Raw genomic sequence first — 15,803 nt, 5'->3', positions numbered from 1 at the left:
GGCTTTAGCTCCGTGACAGAACACCTGCTTTGCATGCAGAAAGTCTGAGGTTTCAATCCCTGGCAGCATCTCCTGGTGCAGCTGGGAGAGACCCCCCCCCGCCTAACACCTTGGAGAGCTGCCACTGCTGCCAGTCAGTGTAGGCAATGCTGAGCTAGACAGACGAACGGTCTAACTCAGTATGGCAGCTTCCTTATGCTGTCTGTCCTGAATCTCCCACTGTCTACCTTCTGGCTGTAGTTCTTGCCTTCAGGCCCTCCAGCCTCTTGTTCTCACAGCAGCCAACCAAGGACCATGGGAAACACTCAAGCAGGAAATGGGTGCAAGAGCCACTCTCCCATCCTGTGGTCTCCATCAACTGGCATTCAGAAGCATTGCCACTTCCCACCATGAAGGCAGAGCGCAGCTACATGGCTAGTCCCCCTCTCCTCCATGAATTTCTTTTAGGAGAAAAGCAGGAAAGCTAGGGACCTCCAGATGTCATGGAGAGAACACAGAAAATAGACTTGGAAGGCACCACAAAGATCATCTCGTCCGGTGTTTCCCAACCTTGAGTCTCCAGCTGCTTTTGGACTACAACTCCCATCTTCCCTAGCTGGCAAGACCAGTGGTCAGGGATGATGGGAATTGTAGTCTGAAACCAGCTGGAGACCAAAGGTTGGAAAACATTGATCTAGTCCAGCCCCTTGCAATGCAGGAATCTTTTGCCCAACCTGGGGCTTGAACCCACAACCTTGAGATTATGAGTCTCATGCTTGTTGTTGCAGTTCAGCTCCCAGCTGGGCCCAGGATAGATGTCGAGCAACATCTGAGCTTCATGCCCTGCTCTAAGAAATGGCATTTTGTGGTGCCTGGGAGAGATGGAGAGATGTCTCTGCTTAAGAATGTCTCCCTCTTGAGAGAGGGAGGAATGTCTCTTAGAGCAGACGGGGACGTGGGACCTCAGCATGGTCAACAATTATGGGATCTGGATACCTGGAGGGTGGCAGGCTCCACGTCTAATGCCCATCAGCATCCTTGACCCATTGGGATGTTTTGCTTCTCAATATTCTCTGGTTGGCCTCTGTTATTTTCTCCTACCAATAGACAACCTACAAAAGGACTATATGGGCTCTTAAAGGCAAAGATAAAGGTAAAGGGTCCCCTGAACGTTAAGTCCAGTCGTGGCCGACTCTGGGGTTGCGGCGCTCATCTTGCTTCATTGGCCGAGGGAGCCGGCGTACAGCTTCCGGGTCATGTGGCCAGCATGACTAAGCCACTTCTGGCGAACCAGAGCAGCGCACGGAAACGCTGTTTACCTTCCCGCCGGAGCGGTACCTATTTATCTACTTGCACTTTGACATGCTTTTGAACTGCTAGGTTGGCAGGAGCAGGGACCGAGCAACGGGAGCTCACCCCGTCGTGGGGATTCAAACCACCAACCTTCTGATCGGCAAGTCCTAGGCTCTGTGGTTTAGCCCACAGCGCCACCCACGTCCAATATGGGCTCTTAGGTACCCCATAAGGGAAAAGGAGCAGCTTTTTTCTTATAACATGGGAGTTGGTGCCCGACCACACCTGGGCAGCCCTCCAGGTTCCCCAACCCTGCCTTCAGGTGTGCCTATAAAAAGCAGCTGCCCTCCCCGCCCCTGTTTCAAACACTGAACTCAGAGGGCAGTTCTGTGTGTCACACAGCTGGGGAAAGTAAAGAGGCCTTTTGTCTGCTATTTAATTAATTAATTTATTTAAAAAACAGGTTTTATTATGACCCACGGCAAAAAGGAAGGGCTGTGCGGAGGAGCTCACAGATGCTGCACTAAAGCCCGTCAAAGCATTCAGAAGCCATTAGCGGCTTGCGCATGATGGGCACATGTGGAGGAAAGCTCGTGCCACAAAAACCAGGGAGGGGATTGCAAAGAAGTAAGAGAGAGAGAGAGAGAGAGAGAGAGAGAGAGAGAGAGAGAAAGAAAGAAAGAAAGAAAGAAAGAAAGAAAGAAAGAAAAAGAAAGAAAGAAAGACTACACTTACACCATATCTTTAAAGCACAATGATGCCACTTTAAGCAGACATAGCTTCCCCCAAAGAATCCTGGGAAGTGTAGTCTGTGAAGGGTGCTGAGTGTTGCTAGGAGACCCCTTATTTCCTCAAAGAGAGCTACATTTCACAGAGTGGTTTAACAATCAATCCCTTTCCACAGGGAGCTCCAGGAATTGTAGTTGTATGAGGGGGGACTAGGCATCATCTCCTGCCAACTCTCAACACCCTGAATCCAGCTCCCAGGATTCTTTAGGGGAAGCCATGACTGTTTGAAGTGGCATCAGAGTGCTTTAATGCTTGGTGCAAACCAGGCCAGAGAGACTTTTGCCAGCTTGGTAGGGGCTGCAGTAATGATGAAATGAGCGGGATGATGCTTCCTAGCTTTATTTCAGGTATGGGGAAGCTCTTGCAGGACCCCCAGCACCTGTCATAGCCAGCAGGGCCAATGATCAGAGATGGGAGGAGGTGGAGACCACAAACATCTGGAAGGCAGAGGCGACCCTAGGCTCCCTTGCACCCTTGGCAAGGAGATGTATTGGCACCTCCAAAGGCAGGAGAGACCATGGACCAGAAACTTTAAAAGTTTCCTTGTCATTGCCTTTTGTGCTCCAACATGCTTCAGTTTGTATTAAATGCTTAGCATTTCTGCAGAGCAGGGGGTGGGGGTGGGGGACCTGGAGTCTGGAGTGAAGTCCAGTCCAACAACGCCCGGAGGTTCCCCACACAGTTCTCCATTGCAGATTCAAACCAAACTCTGCTCTCTGCTCAGCTAGGAATTTCCTTCCTGCGTATTCCACCCAGTGAACAGTCCTGACCAATGGCATCTCCAGAGATCTGCCCTGCAGTTTAAGAGGGAGTGACATTTCCCAGTGACCCAGCTTCAGCCTTTCCAGCCCAGCCCCAAAATTTATTCTCCTTCGTAGGGGCTCAGAGTGCCTCTGGGGAAAGCCAGCATCCTTCCCTTGCCACTCAGACTGGGGCACAGGAGAGGCAGCCCAGCACGTTTCGCTTTTTAGGAAGTCCAAACATTGGATTTTCCAGCATGCAAGGTCACTCTTTTGGTACCCGCCCCCCAGTCGTAAAAGAGAGAGCAAGCATATGGTGGGAGGCTGACACAGCCCCTTCCCCTCTTTCTTTCTCTCTGTGCAAGAAGATGGCAAAAGGTCACCAGAAACAGGATGGGGAGGCTGGACCCACAGGCAAATTCTTGCTTTAGCAATAACTTGCAGCTATGCAAATCTTTTTGACGGGAAAGAGGCAAAATTCACCCCAAGCTGTGAGTTGCTCTTGTGAATTTTAAAAGGAACAAAACACAAACACACACCCATTCCACTTTAATGCAGAGGTTCCCAAAGTCTACTGCTCTTATCGCTTTCAATGCTACTTCCTTTGGTAATGTTTGCTTGCATTTACCATTCTGGGTTGTCACAAGTCACAAGATAGCCAATGATTGGCAATAGCGATCTATTTCGTTGTAACTTAGTTATCTTACGTCTGCGGTAGGTGAAGGTTTGTGCGTGCTCGGCAAGTGTTTCGTGCTGTAAACTTCCTTCACCCTCATGTTTTCGTTCGTAAGAATACATAGGAATGTTTTTCATGCAACATCTGGCATCACTGGATCAAGTTCAGGAGTTCTGCTGAATTAACTAAACTAAATAGTTTTAATTGGATTTTGAGTAACAGTGCAATCAATCTTTACTGTTTTGAATTTTATTGTGTTACTATCTTCCTGAGTGGGTCATGCAAGCCACTGTTCTGAATAATGCTTTTTATAAGGTAGAGAGCACTGGGGATGCGTTAATGGAACCAAGGGGGCAGTGGTCAGGAAACAGCCTGGGAACCACTGCTTTGATCAGATGTACTAACCTCTCCCTAAAGAAAGAAAAACTTCAGATCCTCCATTTCCTCCTTCCCAGTGATAAGTTTGTGTGTTTTTCAATGTAGCTATTTCATCTTCATCTGGAATTTGAGAAAGATCTCCCGTTTATTTGTTTCAAAAGCCAGGCAAATTTTGGGAAGCGGCCACATAAACCCATCCTCTCAATTTCTTAGGAGGGGTTAGGAGGCATCCAGACATCAGATTTGCCCCCGTGTGCAAATACTGAAACAGCAGTTTGCCTGCCTACAACCCATCGTAGGGCGTCTTGGAAATTGCCTGGCAATCTGCCACTTAGAAAGGACAGGCAGAGCACCCCCGTCTCCCCACAGTGCTACTGACTAGCCACGTAAGGCTACCAGCTGCTTCCTAAATCACTCAGATTTTTTTCCTGGGGAAAACCTCCTGCCGTGAGGCAGCATAAAAAAACCAAGCCAACAGATGTTTTTAAACTTTAATACTTTCGTGCTGTAAACTTGAAATATTTTTGACAAGTACTGCAAACGTGAATCTTTGTGGGGAAAGACTGGAACCTGAAACGATGTTTTCTAAGGATTGTCAAGTCTGGGGGAAATCTGGGCCACTTTCCCTTTAAAACAGGGGAACATGTGGCCCACATGTGGTTCTCCAGATGTCTGTGGACTCCCAACTCCCCAGCAGCCTGGATAGCCGGCGGTCAAGAATGATGCTGGATAAGAACATGAGAAGAGTCTGCAGGATGAGGCCAGTGGCCCATCAAGTCCAGCATCCTGTTCTCACAGTGGCCACCCAGATGCCCCCATGGGAAACCAGCAAGCTGGACACGAGCACCAGAGGCCTCTCCCCTCCTGCCGTTTCCAGCAGTTTTTATTCAGAGGCAGAGCATAGCCACCCTGGCTAGTAACCATCATAGCCCTTTCCTCCATGAATTTGTCCAATCCTCTTGATGCTAATTGGAATTCCAGCAACCTCTGGAGGGCCAGCCCACAGCCCCACTTTAAGGCACACGCAGATCTCAGCCCCACTGTACTGCCATATTATTATTATTTTTTTAAAAGAAAGCCAGTTTGCCTGGCTGAATTTCCACCTGTGCAGCTACTAAAAATTTAGCCAGCTAACCCTGGTGATCATCTAATGTTTATTGGATGGATTTCCCCCCTAAATTGATTTTTGGATTTTATTGTTATTTATGCTTTATACCGTATTTTATGCTGGTTTTTTTGTAGCATCAATTAAGTGTTTTAAATTTGTTGTTAGCCGCCCAGAGCCCGGTTTCCTGAACCAGGAAGGGGGGTATAAATAAAAAAAAAATTATTATTATTATTATTATTATTATTATTAAGTTTGTGCTTCCTGCAATGAGGGCAGAATGCACTCTGGTTAAACATCATTCTCTGCTGGGCTTTTTTAAAAAAAGAAAGAGAGAGAGAAACACAGACGGAAACTGCAGCCGCTACATAACTGCACGCGCTTCCCCATAATAAGTATATCAGAACTGGAGCACACGCTTCCCCCTCCTGCTAATGAACATGCCAGCCTACACTTTGCGTACAGCCCTGAAGACGCTGTGCTCCATTTATCACGGTGGGGAAAGGCGTATCATCTCTTCCGCCAGCTTTTGCACAAGGAGAACCTCTATGAGGAGGCAATAACCCAGCAACGTAAGAACGCATCGTTGCGTGAGGCACTCCCTGGAGCTGGGTGCAAGTGGGGGGGCAGGTCCAGCCACTGGCACCCCCTGTTAAATAGTATATTCTCTGTCAGAGGTTCTGCTCTGCCTCCACAGTTAGAGGCAGTGATGCTTCTGAATCCCAGTCGCTGGAAACCACAGGAGAAGAGAGGGCTCTTGTGTTCAGACCCTGTTTTGGGGCTTTCAGGGGGCTGGGGGGGGACCTGGGGGGCCGTAGTAGGAACAGGATGTTGGGTAGATGGTCCACTCTCTGCCTGCTCTTTGTCCAGGATCTTGGGTTAGACAGCAGCTGTTGCAGGTGGGCGGTTTTAGACCCCAATTGCAGAAATTGTTTTATTGCTTCTAGTTTCCCAGAGACATTTTTTTGGTGGAGCTTTTGTCTGCGAAGCAGTTTAAATAGACCTGCAGAAATAAACCAGACAGCTCCCTAACGCTCCAACCTGCTGTTTCTCTAGCTGGAATGCCACTGGGCATGTGTAAAGTGTTGCTTGTTTTCTTTAGGCCTAAAATAAATTTAAAAATTGGCACCACCAGCTTGAGAAGGCAGTTTCCAGAATCGATAGGATGCAACACAGTGCTTGGAATTACGAGTTTCTTGTGGAGAGAGCTCAATTTTTTTGGGGGGGGTACCATTTTCTGTTTGAAGCAAGTCATGTTCATGACTCCTGGAGCCCCCCCCCCCTGCCCACCCCATGTAATTTCCTGGACAGGAGCAGGCTTTGGAGTGGATCAGAAATCGGAGCAGATGTCTTGGTCTGATAAGAGGCAGGCAGGGAATGCAAATGAGGAGAGATAAGTGGCCTGGGAAGCCTTCTGACTCCGCTTGGAAAGACAGAGGAAGGTATCCACTCCAAGGTACATTCTCTATCATGTATATAATGGCAGGTGGGCAGGAGGGAAGGAAACCACTCCAAGCCAAACCATCTAGCCACCCCTGTCAAGAGAGGCATGGAGGCAATGGGCCCACTGCAAATTCCTCCTCCATCTGCCTTGCAGAAGCGTGAAACTGGTCACAGCGGTTCAGAGAGTGAGCTGTGAAGGCGATGAAGTAAACGCCCACCCCAGATTCACCTCCCACAGACTCGCAGGGTAGCCTTGAGCTGGCCCCTTCTTAAAGAGGACCCACGACTCAGGGGCAGAGAGCCTGGCTGGCATGCAGAATGTCCCTGGCAGCATCTGCAGGCAGGGCTGGGGAGAGGCCCTTGCATGAAATCCTGGAGAGCTAGACGACCCATCTTAAGCAGCTCGATTATGTTCCTGTTTAACTCGGATCTTAAAACCATGAGGGCTAGGATCTTGGTTTATGTTAATGGGAAGGAAGCTGGTTCAGGGGTGGAGCACCTGCTTTAACTGTGAAAGCTGGAATCTCCACTCCATGGTCGAATCCCTCGCATCTCCAGGACTGGGTAAAGACTCCCCCCACCCCTACCTGAAACCACAGAGAGCCACTGCCAGACAGTGTGGGTAATACAGAGCTGGATGGGGCGAGGGTCTGCATTTGCCAGCTTCCTGTGTGCATAAGTAGGCTGCTGGCACCAAGAAAGACTGAAATGCAAGTTATTAAATCACTGTGCAAGCCAGGCTTCCCAAGGGAAAAGGAGCCCCTGTGGTGTAGTGCTTAGAGTGTTGAATTTGGGAGACCAGGGTTCAAATCTCCATTCGGCCATGAAGCTCACTGGGTGTGAACCTGGGCCAGTCACACTGCCTCTCAGCCTAACCTACCTCGCAGGATTAAATGAGGAGGGAGAGAAGCCTCGTACTAATACTAATAGTAATCTGCCTTGACGCAAGTTGACTGTGCAATGAATGGTGGTGGGGAAGATTTCATTCAGATTTACGGGGGGGGGGGAGTGGAATCTCAACCCGGCAACAAAAGAAAAACCTCAGCCGTTTTCTGCTTGGGTTTATCTTCCCAGCCCCCCACCCCATTTCCGCTCCCCGCTGCCACTGCAAGAGGAAGTCCCAGGACAGAGGTCGGCGCATCAACAGCAGCCAGTCGTTTCCCATGGCAAGAAAGCATTTCAAATATGCCAGAATCGTTATCTCTCCCTCACACACACACACACACACACACACACACACACACACGTCAAGATTCAGCCCAGTGCACAATAGCCGTCCACTGAAAAGGAAAATTAAACCACACACACGTTTCCTCTCTCGCCCAATCTTGCATGGCGGCAACAAGATTTGCTAGCCACCCAGTTTTTTACAGAGGAAGAAGGAGAAACAGGATTGAGGTCTCCCCTGCTACATAACTTTAGGGATGGGCAAATAGGTCCATTTCAACTTTTCTTGGTTTTTCATTTTTAAATGCAGTTCCCCACATTTCCACATGTTTTTTGGGGGGAGAGTCAGCATTCTGGTGTGAATTTCTCCCACACATTTTGGAATGCGGTTTTTGCTTACTACACACATATTTGTGGAGCCATTTCCTCCGACATGCTGTATTTTCACTAGATATATGCATTTTGATCGATACCCTAATCCTAGGATGTGCATTTTTTTATGCGTTACTTTGCTGCATTGCAAAATTCATAGAAGTGAGGATTTTGAAGTGGGACTGCCTGCCTTTAGGTTCGCATACTGTGTTGCAAAGTGCAAATTAGGTGGGTTTGCCTTTAAATGCAAGCTTAATAGAATTTCCCCCTCAGTATCTCTTGCATGCACACAAACACACAGCGAGGGATCTTCACTGGCTCAGTCAGCAGTGCAGAGTATGAAATACATTCAATAACGGGTGAGATCAATTGGGGGGGGGGAGAACCTGTGGCCCTCCAGATGCAACTCCTAGCACCCCTGCCCCCGGCTGCCAGGGATGATGGGAGCTGGGGGTCCAACAACACCTGGAGGGCAGCAGGTTCCCCATTCCTGCACAACAAAAACTAATAATAATAATAATTTTATTTATACCCCGCCCTCCCCAGCCAAGGCCGGGCTCAGAGCGGCTTACAAGCTATAATAAAAACAAGTTGAATAATTACAACTTAAAAACAACATTAAAATACAACATTAAAATATTAAAATGTAGCCTCCTCGCAGGAGGAGAAGGAAAAGAAAAAAGAAAGAGAGGGAGGGAATCAAATTGGCTCCAAGCCAAAGGCCAGGCGGAACAACTCTGTCTTACAGATCAAAGCAAATGGAAAGCTACTGGGTTTTTCATGCTAACTTACTTTAAAATGAATCAAGATCCCCTGCAGACTAGCTTCCCATTGCCACCATTAGGGCCCAGACACATGCCTCCAAGTTCAAACAGGACCCAAAGGCAAAGGCAGAATCAAAAGCCAAACCCCTGCAAACTCCGGACTGAGCCCAGGACCTTTTGCCTACAAAGCAGGAGCCCTGCTGCAAGACCCTCAAGAGCATCTGGGGGAAACTCTGGCATGAAACCCTGGAGAGCTGCTGCCAGCCAGCATGGGGGATACTGGGCTGGCTGGGCCAATGGTCTAACTGCAGATGTTCCTATTTAAATTTAAGAGGTGGTGGCCTCTACTTCACTGGGGGTTTTTAAGCAGAGGTTGGATGGCCATCTGTCAGGGATGCTTTAGCTGGGATTCCCGCATTGCAGGGGGCTGGACTGGATGACCCCTGGGGTCCCTTCCAACTCTACGATTCTAGGAATCTTTATCTTTAGGAAAAGGGCCATAGCTCAGTGGAAGAACAGCTGCTTTGCGTGCAGAAGGTCCCAGGTTCAATCCCCGCTGGCATCTCCCGGTATCTGTGCTTTCTATTTGTGGGGCTGCAGCAATCGAGGACAGCCAAAATGGTACAAGAAAACAGGTGCAAGACGTACCTTCTGGGCTGGAACCGGCAGTCATCTTCCCCGCTGTCCGCCTCCTGCACACAGAAGAGAAGAGAGAAAGGGGAGATTAAGGTGCTTATTAAGATTAAGAGACAGTGTGTTGCTGTGGTTAAGAGCGTTGGACCAGGACCTGACGTCGGATCCAAAGTTCTCGCTTGAGCCAATCAAGCTCTCTCAGCTTAACCTAGACCTTGCAGGGTTGTTGAGAGGATAAAAGCAGGGGGGGAAGGTTCTTATGTCGATTTACAAAACTCTGAACAACTTAGGTCAGGGACCACCTGAACTCAGCTCAATCCCTGAGCTCACCTGTAGGAGCATCTTAGGCTGTTTTCCAAGTTCTCATTTGAAAACAATTGGAAATTGAGCTTTTAGTGTTGCCGGCCCAGCCCGGTGGAACTCTCTGCCAAAAGAGATTTAGTAGGCACCTCCCGCGCCAGTTTTTAAACACTTGCTGAAACCTTTTTTATACTGCCAGGCCTATGCAGGCAATTAAGAATATATCCTCCCACAATGTTTAGTGGTTGTGTTCTCAACTTTTTAATGGTTTTTATTGTATGTTTTTACTGCTGCAAACCACTTTGATGTTTTTTTTAATGACACAGTGGTACGCAAATTTTTTTTATATAAATAAAATGATAAATAATAACAACAAAATGTTTTAATGCCCCCTCCTGGCCACTGCTGGAAGAGTATGGGGAATATCTGGAAGGGAATATCCATCCCACCCACCCCCGCCATCCAAGGAGAGGACGCAAGAGGCACAGCATGCTTTCATGAGGAAGAAATAAAAAGGTGTCAGAAGAAACCCAGGAAGTTCAGGAAACACAGAGACAAATAAAACACAAAAACCCTGACATGCTGAAGGTAGAAAGGGACGGAAGGTGGAATCCTGCCTGGACTCCCCAAGCAGAGTGAAGCACAAACTTAGTTCTGTAGGGGAAAGAAATTGCATCCAGTTTCTTTTCAGCTTGAGGGCCATATTCCAGCACAAGTGTCTTTCCGAGGGCCGCATGCTAGCGGTGGGCATGGTAAAGGATAAAAACATTCCCCAGCTTTGTACCATCGGACAAATCATGGGGCTTATATGGACACCCACACCTCTTCAGATGTTTCTGCGTTCCAGCTTCCATCGTCCCTGGCTGCTGGGACCCTGCGGTCTGGGGCAGCCAGCTCTCCACCCGACTTAGGCTGACTAGGGCTTCTTTGTGGTTGTTCTAAAACCAAAACCTCCCTCTTTCAAACAAGCAAACAGCAAGGTCTTCCAGAACTGCCGCAAAACCTGTCTGTACCTGCTGCAATTTCAGCCACAGTTATGATTATTATTAATCACCCGCCCTTCGCCCTAAGGTCCCAGGATGGGTCACAGCATCAAGACACAATAGTAAAAGAAATTTAAAACAATGAATCATCACAAAAATAAGGTGGGTCCTAAAAATCTGGAGCCTCAAGTGTCCAAAGCCAGGGTAAAGAGGCCCATCTCCTGCATCCTCTGGAAGCTGGATAAGCCTGGCGCAGCGCTGTGGGGAGGGAGTTCCACATCTTAGGGGCCACCACAGAGAAGGCCCTCTCCCCCTGGGCCACCCCACAAGCCTCTGAGGGTGGCACAACCACCAAGGAGACCCCCTCTGCTGACCTCAGGACCCATGGGGAAAGAGGTGCCCTTTCAGATATGTGGGGCTCGGGTCCTTTCAGGCTTTAAACACAAATGTGAGTACCGTATTTTCCGTCCCATAGGACGCTCCGTCCCATAGGACGCACCTAGTTTTTTTGGGGGGAAATAAAGGGAAAAAAAATTTCCCTTTATTTCCCCCCCCAAAACCAGGTCGGGGAACAGCGGTATGGCGGCGCTGCACCTCCCCACTGTCCCCCGAGCTTGTGGGGCTGGCGCTGGGGAGAAGCACGCTTCTCCCCAGCGCCAGCCTCCAAAGCAGGTCGAGGAACAGCGGGATGGCGGCACTGCGCCTCCCCGCTGTCCCCCGAGCTTGTGGGGCTGGCCGATGTCTGCCCGGCGCGCTGGGCGCTCTGCTTCAGGGTGCCGTGCGTGCCAGGCGGTAGGCTGCTATCCGCAGCGTGGGGAGCCCTGCGGGAACTCCCGCAGGCTCCCCAGGCTTGCGGATAGCTTCCTGAAGCCTGGAGAGCGAGAGGGGTCGGTGTGCACCGACCCCTCTCCCTCTCCAAGCTTCAGCGAAAGCCTGTATTCGCCCCATAGGACGCACACAGATTTCCCCTTCATTTTTGGAGGGGGAAAAGTGCGTCCTATAGGGCGAAAAATACAGTACCTTGAATTGAGCCCGGAAACTAACTGGCAGCCAGAGCAGGATGTCCACAGCTGGTTCAGCCTTCCAGGCACCAGCCTGCGGATCTAACGTGCGTTTCGTTTTCCTCTTCAATGTTCCCCAAAGGCGGAGGAACAGCCAGGCACATCTGGTGAGGCTGTTTTCCCCTCTCTCTACCCTCCCCCAACCAAAGAAAAAGCACATCCCAGATGTCAAAAACTGTGTGAACAAATAATTTTTAATATATAGGGCAGGGACGCTCAGCGAGGCCTCGATTTGGCAGGGCAAGTGCCTTTCCCTCTGTGAGCCGCCAAGCCCCAGTTCCCGCAACGAGGTGTCAGGGTGTTCTGCCAGCTGAGCGCATGCCCGGCAGCCCAAAGCATTCTGGGAAGCATCAGAGGCAGAGAAGGGGAAGGTTTTTTCTCCCCATCAGGCCACAGAGCAGAGCAGAGGAGCCGCTAAACCCACCTTGCTCATATCACCAGTCTTCCACATTTAAGAACATCCAGAGAGCCCTGCGGCTGAATCAGGCCACTGAGCCCAGCATCCTGTCCTCGCAGCGGCCAGCCAGGTGTCCCCACAGGAAGCCCCCGCAGGCAGGAGCCAAGGCTAAGGGCAGTGCTACCCCCCCAAAAAAAATTGTGGTTCCCAGAATCTGGAGAGAACGTAGCAATTGTGTCTAGGAGCTTCTTCACCAAAATTTTGTCTAATCCTTTTTAAAATTCATGCTAGCTGGTGGCCACACAGAGATGGCTTGCGGGGGGGGGGGTGTGGCTGGGAGGCTGACGGAATCATGGTTTGCTTAAGCTCTTAGTGGAAGCAAGGGCATATGGCAATCTGGATGTTTAAATGGTTGTTGTTTGTTGCTTTTAAAGGTTTTGTGCATATTCTGAACTGCTTTTGAGTTTTCTGAGTTCTGTAAATGAGAGGTGGTACATAAGTTCCACCCCCCTTATAACAGGATTGGGTGTACTTATAAGGGGGAGGGGTGAATTCAAGCAGGAAAGGGATTCCCATTGGGGGATCTGGCTGGTCACTAAGAGAACAGGATGTTGGGCTAGTGGACCGTTGGCCTGATCCAGAAGAATCTTCTTATGTTCTTAAACAAAAGATCGGAAGCGAGGTCAACTCCCCAACAGTCTGCCCAGAGATGTCTCTGACTCCTTCCCCCCCCCCCGCCCCCGGTGCAAATAACACTTTCAAATCAAAGTTCTACACTCTTTCTTCCCTTCCAGCTCTCCAGTTCTGTGATTCTTTCATTCCTTTGGCTGCCTGTACAGGTCGTGCTGGCTGGGAGTTGATGAGAGTACAGTCCAGGTTGGGAAAAGGCAGTTTTATGGAGAATCAGCGTGGTGCTGTGGTTAAAGCGTCAGGCGAGGACCGGGGAGACCAGAGTTCAAGTCTTCACACAGCTGTGAAACTCATTGGGTGACCCTGGAGTCGGTCACTAGATCTCTCAGCCTAGCCTACCTCACAGGTGTTTCGTGGGGTTTAAATGAGAGGTAGAAAACAGTGGGACGTCAGTCAATCAATCAATCAATCAATCCATCAATCCTTGTTTCATTCCTACAATTTATTTATTTTAAGAGTTCCATCTGCCCCAATTTTTAGTTTTAGGGTTAAGGCACAACTGCATTTAAAAAGAAGGTGTATGGCCCGTTACGTTTTGTAATATCAGATTCCTTAAAAGACATAAACTTCTGGATAAGTCAACAGCATTGGTGTGGGGGAAGGAAGGGGGAAGAAACACAGTCGTCCCACCCCCACCCCCCCAGCTATGACTATAGGCCATCTCAGTCATCCCAAGTATGTGGGCCGCATCCTTCTGCCTTGGAAAAGGCAAGGAGCCACATGAGCAGGACTTTGCAACAAGCCCTCTGGCCACAGAAAGGAACGGCCAGGAGAGGCTGGGAGCCGGACGAAAATTATGGGACCGCGCCACAGAGTATGCCGAACATTTAAATTATCTGGGCTTGACACACTCTCAAGGAGCAGGCCTGCCTTGACGTAAGACGCGCCAGAGATAGTCATCGGAGGTCAGGAAAAGATAAGAAAAGCGCCCTCTTTTCCCCGCACCAAGGAGCCGAGAGGTTTGAGATATTTGGAAACGTGACCATTTAAGGTCAGGAAGAAAACAGCCATGGCTGGGTGGTACACAGACTCTGCTTTGCATGCAGAAGGTCGCTGGTTATATCCCCAGGGGCATCTCCAGGGAGGGCTGGGAGAGAGAGAGACTCCCTGCCTGAAACCCTGGAGAGGCGCTGCTGCCAGCCAGTGTGGGCAATACTGTGCGAGACGGATCAACGGTCTGTCTCTGTATAAAGTAACTCCTGATGTTCCAGGGTCTCAAGTCAGCTTTTGGGGAAGGAGGCGGTGCATCTTCAGGTGGGGAACACCCTGCAGGGAAGCTTCTATGTTGGGGGACCGGGTGCAAGGGGAGATGTCCCCTGCCTGGAATTTCCTGGAGACTTTCCCCTAAAGGAGCCATGACCAGTGAGAGGCTGGTAAAACCCCCCAAGCGAGGAAAGGTGCCACCATTTGGGACTTTTGCATTTAGAAATAAGATTAGGGTTTGGGGGGGTAATAGGCATGTGGGATGCAGGGGGCGCTGTGGGTTAAACCACAGAGCCTAGGGCTTGCCAATCAGAAGGTTGGCGGTTCGAATCCCAGTGACGGGGTGAGCTCCTGTTGCTCGGTCCCTGCTCCTGCCAACCTAGCAGTTTGAAAGCATGCCAGTACAAGTAGATAAATAGGTACCGCTCCAGCGGGAAGGTAAACGGCGTTTCCGTGCGCTGCTCTGGTTCGCAGAAGCGGCTGAGTCATGCTGGCCACATGACCCGGAAGCTGTATGCCGGCTCCCTCGGCCAATAAAGCGAGATGAGCGCCGCAACCCCAGAGTCAGCCATGACTGGACCTAATGGTCAGGGGTCTCTTTACCTTTAATATAAAACAATGCATGTAGTGTGAAGAAAGGGCATAGGGAGAAGTTGTTTTCGCCCTCCTGGTCTTTCAGCAGAGCTGAAATGTCCCCATCTCCCCATCTCTCCCCCTGACAGGTGTTTTTTGCATGCAGAAGGTACAGAATCCCAGAATTGCAGGAGGACTCAAAGGGTCATTTAGTCCAGACCCCCGCAGTGCTGCTGCCAGGTTAAATTATTGTCAACTGCCAGTTTGGGTTGGGGGGGTCAGTTTGTATACACTGGGAATGACCCTTCTAAGCCTGAGACCTTGGCATGCAGCTGCTGCCAACCAAGGTCTACAATACTGGCCCGGATGGACCACTGACCACTCACTTGACATAGGGCAGCACCCTAAGTTTCCTTTCCAAGACAATCCTTTCTGAACGTGCCACCTTATCCCCACAGCACCAACCGTAAGGTTGAAGCAAAGCTCATAAATTTCCTAAACTGAAAAATGGCCCCTTGTCAGAGCATGGCCGAGCCTTGGCGTGCAATTTCAGATTACACCACTAGAGGGAAGCAGAGACAACAGGGAGGGCAGAGGAGTCTGGGGAAGGAGACCCTTGTGTCAATCCTCACCTGCTTTCTTATTCGGTTGGGAGGGAGGGGGTTAAAGAAGATGCCCTTGATTCGGAAAAGAATTATCAATGGAACACTGGGCAGATAACTCAGCATTATTTACATGGACTGGCAGCAGCAGTCAGACAGGAGAAGTGTCCAGCCCCACACCTGGAGATGCCGCTGGGAAATCGAACTGCGGCCCTTGCACTAAAAGCAAAACAAGGTCCTAGTCCTGATGGTTCTGAATGAAAGGCTGGTTTAAATAGGAAGACGGGAAGGTGACAGTGTCAGGATTCTCTATAGTGACTGGCAGCAAGGCCAGTTCTCCGGGGATAGGGAGGGAGATGCTGTGGACCTCTTTGCATGCAAGGCAGGTGCTCCACCGGTGAGTTGTGGCCTTTCCCCCAAGGCAGAGCAAAAGAAGAGCAGGCGTTTGGAAAGCTGGTGCGACTTTTAATCTGTTGTTGTTTGCTGGCATCCGTCTGTCTCTGGAGACAATGGAGGAGTGGGCCTTTGCGGGTGAACTCAATCTGTTTTTAGTCTGTTATTACTTAAACTTTCTCAAAGTGTTAAATTACTGCTATTTTTTTTCCTTAATGAAAGTTTTATTGTTTCATCATTTTTTATAAACATATTTTAGGGT

The 15,803-nt window shown here is 49.6% G+C and overlaps 1 protein-coding gene across 4 annotated transcripts in view; it reads right to left on the bottom strand.

Annotated features, from left to right (window-relative positions):
- Nucleotides 1-15,803, bottom strand: part of SSH2 (slingshot protein phosphatase 2) — a 129,997-nt gene that overhangs the window by 76,633 nt on the left and 37,561 nt on the right. For all 4 annotated transcript variants that reach the window (XM_083479755.1, XM_083479756.1, XM_083479754.1 and 1 more), the window contains one exon: nucleotides 9,355-9,398. In XM_083479755.1, coding sequence (XP_083335881.1) covers nucleotides 9,355-9,398 — 44 coding nt within the window. The remainder of the gene's footprint in view (nucleotides 1-9,354; nucleotides 9,399-15,803) is intronic.

Source organism: Podarcis liolepis, assembly GCF_965112155.1.
Source record: "Podarcis liolepis genome assembly, chromosome: 16".
Lineage (NCBI taxonomy): Eukaryota > Metazoa > Chordata > Lepidosauria > Squamata > Lacertidae > Podarcis > Podarcis liolepis.
This window is presented reverse-complemented; position numbering and strand designations above follow the sequence as displayed.